The sequence below is a fragment of the Pollachius pollachius genome, assembly GCF_949987615.1.
Source record: "Pollachius pollachius genome assembly, chromosome: 1".
In the NCBI taxonomy this organism is placed as follows: Eukaryota; Metazoa; Chordata; class Actinopteri; order Gadiformes; family Gadidae; genus Pollachius; species Pollachius pollachius.
The window spans coordinates 48,340,660-48,345,862 of record NC_136934.1 but is presented as its reverse complement, the minus strand read 5'-3'; the positions used below and the strand labels follow the sequence as shown (position 1 = coordinate 48,345,862).

Genomic DNA, 5,203 nt, shown 5'->3' with positions numbered 1-5,203 from the left:
TTCGCCATTACTGTCAAGTACCCTTGACTCCTTTCCTTTTGCCCTTTTATCTACAACAACTAATTCGAGTTCCTTTGCCCTTTTCACTTCCATACGACGTGCGTGGCTCCGCATGGCCTACTAAAGCCCTTTGACGTTCCGGGGCCGAAGATATAATACTAATGGTGGTCTGGGACTGTACTATGGGTCAGGGAGATCCCTTCGGAAATTGAGGGGGGTTAGTGAGTGTCATCATGAATTCTCTTCACTTCAAATTGTTTACGAGAGGCCCGGGCCCTGAACCTATTATTAACGAACGTATGGGGCGAATAACTCCTGCCCTCTCTGACAGCCGCGTCATGGACGAGGTTGAGATGTTTCGATAATGTTATCAGAGGAGGGTGGAGAAGTGCGTGTGTGGGCATGTGTGTGTCGGGGGGGGGGGGGGGGGGGAGACGGGGAGGGAGGATCAATAGTCTGACATGAAATATGCCATCGAACATCCCAATTACAGGCTGTTTAGAAGGCATTAATGAGGCAGATCTTAGATACTGATGCTGTTCCGTCTCGAGGCTTGACTGTGCGCATTTTCCTGCTGTCAGAGGATGGATGCACGAAGTGTGTACGTGTAAGAAATGGCTAAACGGATAATAAGCAATGTCACAATATATATATATATATAGCCTATATCATATTCTATTTCTACTATAAATATTTGTGGACATTTTCTAAATTTAAATATAGGCTAGAGCAATGACTCAATTAAAGCCATCCACCAAACCAAACCAATTGGCCAAGAGAGGTTAAATGCTTTTTTTTTTCTTTTCTTCTTTTAGCTCGCTTTTTCTCAGAAAGGCCGCAAAAATCGTCCTAAAGCTGGACCTATCAGCACCATGGACAGCACCAGTATACCATGTGACAGTATTGGCTAAAGTAGAAGCACTCTTTATAAAGCGACCTTTTTATTTTCAGTGAACAAACTTGAAACGCTCCCGTCCACTTTGGAACAGAGCTGTGCATTTGTGAGACTTTTTTTTCCAACAGTTATAACTCATCACGTGAGTCCTAAAATAATAGACTAATACCATTGGCATGCGGATATTAAATCAACGAAACATAATGCTGCAAGTTCAATCTATTCTCCAGATGTAAAAAAAAAACGCTCAGACATTATTTAGACATTTAGTTTGTTCGTGCTTTGAAATAAACGGATTGGTTTATTCCTTTCTCGTGAAACGCCAACAGAACCGTAGGCCACATAAATATTTAAGTGCGTTAAAAAACCTGAAGGAGCAACATGGAAACAAGAAAGGTTTGGAATCAGTCCCAACTGAATTCCCTCCGCCCACCCGTCCCACCCACCCACCCGATGTCCAGCAGGCGTAAAAGTCTCGCGTTGGCCACAACATAACATCATAAAATAATTATTATATTTAATTAAATAAAATTCGGTGGGGGTTGTTGTTGTCTTTCTTTCTTTTGGGCTGTTACGAACAGAAAAGCTTATTTACAGTCTTTGGGAAGCCCAAGCCACTGTCTTTATGGGAGTCGAGGTGCTGCAGAGCCGAGTGTCCTTTGACGGCACCGCTGTTCTCCACCGCGCGTTCCCCACCGCCCGTCTCCAGGAGAGCGCCTTTGGGGGTCGTCCAAGAGACGGCGGTGTTACTCAAGGCCTGGTTCAACGAGCTGTGCCTGAACAAAGGGTCGTGGAAGACCCCGTCTACCCAGTTTCTCAGAGTGGTCACCGGCGAGTCCTGCCGGTCCTCCAGGCCGCTGACCGGCGAGGTGGCGTCGGGGGACGGGCTGAGGGAGGACGGCTGGAACCGCAGCATGCACGACGAGTACTCGGCCTGGTTCAACGACGTTGCGGTCTGCGCCAAGGACCAGATCCGGGGTTTTCCGTCTATTATTTGGTGACCCTGTTGTTGTTGTTGTTGTTGTTGCTGTTGCTGTTGTTGTTGTTGGTAGCACATTTTGGCCTGCTGTCTGTTGTGCGGGTCAAAATTGTCTGGGCTGGTTTTGAGACAACTTTTTCCCAGGACCTGCTCCCCCCCGAGGGACACCGGGATGGAGAGCTTCAGCGAAGTGTCTTTGATGTGGTCGCTGGGGCAGTCGGTGGTGGTCATGTGTGTGTTCATGTGGTACTGGTGTTTGAGCTCACACTCGGAGCTCTCCGACTCGATCGTGTCGTAGTCTTCCAGGTCGCTCAGCTGGAGATCCTTGTCGCCTCGGCTTCGGCTTTCTGAGGAAAATTGTTAAATAAATAAATAAATCAACAAAATATTTTTTTGCATTTGAATTAAATCTTCGAAAGTGTTTACATCGAATCAAATATAGCCTACAACCGAGTTAATAATACCGGGTTGACTGAATTGAAAAACAGGCCTTTTCATAATTTTCAATCGTCATTTAGATGTGCACCTAACATATTAAGAGTTATCTTTTCACGTATATATTATTCATGACATAAGGTCCTTTTTTTGGAGGGTAAAAAAACCCTGTTCAATATCTTTTGCATGACCAACATTATTTTGCCCTCAAAACGACCCAAAACAACAGAAATTCGTTTTAACCAGAGAACAAAAAGGGGCCCTGTTACAACCAATGATCACAGGCCCTGTAGTGAAGCCCTGATAGAAAGCGCTGATCACAGGCTTCTCCCTCTCATATGGTGGGGTGTCACTTTGACTTAAAGCTCAAGGTTTGTGTGTCTGCTTTCTGTCATCATCAAGCCCCTGTGAAATATTAATGGAAAGAAATCCCATTTTGCAGAAAGCAGAGCCTTTGGAGGGCAAGAGAGAGGGGGGGGGGGGAGAGAAGAGAGAGACGAAAAAAAAAAACACAGCAACAACAAACAAACCACAAAACAACTCGCTCTGCCTAAACCCACCATCCTCGTTGTTCTCGCTCTTGGGCTGGCCCTCCTGGGATCCCTCTTCCTCCTCCTCCTCCTCCTCCTCGTCGTAGCGCTTGTCGTCCGAGCCCTTGTTCCGCGGCGGCCAGGTCATCTTGTTCTCCTTCTTGAGTCTCCGGCGGGCGTTGGCGAACCAGGTGGACACCTGCGTCAGGGTCATCTTGGTGATGATGGCAAGCATGATCTTCTCGCCCTTGGTGGGGTAGGGGTTCTTGCGATGCTCCTGCAGCCAGGCCTTCAGGGTGCTGGTGGTCTCCCTGGTGGCGTTCTTGCGCCGGGTGCTGCCGTCCATGGAGCCATACCTGGGGTGGAGGAGGAGGAGGAGGAGGAGGATGAGGAGGAGGAAGAGGACACGAGCGTGGGTATGCAGGCCACGGGGAAGGGGCCCCCGGGGAGACACGTGAGGGTCGCTCTGTCGGCCTGGAATGCGTCGAGGGCGATGGACGCGGAAAAAAGCCCCCCTTCGGCGAATAATAAGCCACTTATGAACGTGAACATGATCAGGGAAACTTTGGGAATTGCAAAAGACGTGGGCTGCGGCAATCACACCTGAGCTAATGTTGTGGAGTGGATTTAAACAGTGCCATTGTGTGTGTGTGTCGGTGTGTGTGTGTGCGTGTGCGTGTGTGTGTGTGTCTTTTTTGCGTACTTGATCCCAAAGCAAAGTCATTCAACACTTTCACCCCCATCGAAACAAATCATGACCAATCGTTAGCGAACCATCCCCTTAACACACCCTGTACAATAACAAGGCGCATCAACACCAGCGACCAGTCCAGAACACAGCACGGGACGGACCTGTCTCCCCATCTGTCCGTCCATCCGTCCGTCCCCCCACTGCCTCATACCAGGGGGTTCACATGCGCCGCGGCGCCGACATTTAAAATGCACCGTGTTGGTTTCCTCTCTCTCACTAGCGCCCCGGCGCTACGACTCTCTTACTCAAGTCTCTCCGGGGAGGCTTTTAAAAGACTCGTCTTTATTGCCTGCTGTAGCTTGACGCGGGTCAAACACTTAAAGAGAGCCCGGCTCGGACGAGAGCCGCCCCTCTCAGCGGCCCCGGCCCTGATGGGGCCCCAACACGTAAAATAGAGTGTAAGATATTGCTCCATTGACTGTAACGATGGGCCCTCATGGTAGGACTGGGGGGGGGGGGAGGGAGGCTGGAAAAGTGCAGCTTCAGGCTGACCTGTTTGTTTAGCTGAAGGGGGGGCGAGTGTTTTAACCTCATGATACCCCCCCCCCCCCCCAGCCTCCCAATGTCCTAACTTTTGCAAGCAGTATGTCTGATATATATAATGATGTATTGTTATATGTTTTTTAATACATCATTGTCCAGCTCGCCTTTATACCAGGTGATGAACTTCCTGTCCCATGGAAAAGGCGGGAAACTCTTGTCCCTCGAACTTCGCCCCCTCAGGGAAAACCCCCCCAGAGGACTTTATTCATCATTCCACTTTTCAACGCTTATTTTGGTCATAAAGCTCCCCTCCCCCCAAGTACTCTTTTGTTTTGTAATTTGTGTCACAACATCACATGAAACCCACAGTGATGGGGGGGACCAAGGTTCCCTGAGTGGATGACATAACAGGCAGAAGACGCACCTGTCGTACTGGTACTGTCCCAGGGTGGGGTCGTAGGGGTAATAGGCGGCTGCCTGGGTAATGCCTGCGTGGGCTGAGCCGGTGGCATCCTTCGTGTCGAAGGCACCCTGAAGATGACCCAGGGGAAGAGAAGGGTTTAGGATCACAGCCTGAATATGTACATAGTTATACAGAGTTTCTTTATTGTGTGTGTTTTCGTTTTGTTTGTGTTTGCTGTCAAACTGACGCAGGCCTTTTTAAAGGGGCCTGACAGAGTGCTGTGTTATGAATTATTATTTGGTTATAGGATAGACTTTTGGTATGGGGATGATTCTATAGATCAATTCCACATGCCTAAATAGATAAGTATAATATATAAATATATAGGCATTTATAGCCTTACGATTATGGCAAAGACAAAGTTGTTTTGTAAGTGATCATAAAATGCTTAACACAGAAATGTCAAAAAATAAAAGATAGGCCTTAAAACTGAACTGTTCCAAAAGAGTAAAATCAAACACTGCCAAGATTAAATACAAATACATAAAATCAATAAAGACTACAATTATGATAAACGTCCCGATAAAATTAAACCAACATCCCAGGAAGCGCGTAAGGAGATCCTAATTGCTGTCATACTTTGCGGCCCCCCATTCATCAACGTCAACCTCCCGATAAGACGCGCGGGGAGAAAGAGACATCACAGCGGCTTACCAGCGAGTAGAAA

General features: G+C 48.0%; 1 protein-coding gene across 1 annotated transcript in view; it reads right to left on the bottom strand.

The window, feature by feature from the left end:
* Window positions 1–1,466: 1,466 nt before the first annotated feature.
* irx4a (iroquois homeobox 4a) overlaps window positions 1,467–5,203 on the bottom strand; it is a gene marked incomplete at both ends in the record, with an annotated part of 4,701 nt that continues 964 nt past the window's right edge. The window contains 4 exons of the mRNA XM_079756690.1: window positions 1,467–2,221; window positions 2,870–3,195; window positions 4,498–4,604; window positions 5,191–5,203. The exon at window positions 5,191–5,203 is cut by the window's right edge and continues 239 nt beyond it. Coding sequence (XP_079612816.1) covers window positions 1,467–2,221; window positions 2,870–3,195; window positions 4,498–4,604; window positions 5,191–5,203 — 1,201 coding nt within the window. The remainder of the gene's footprint in view (window positions 2,222–2,869; window positions 3,196–4,497; window positions 4,605–5,190) is intronic.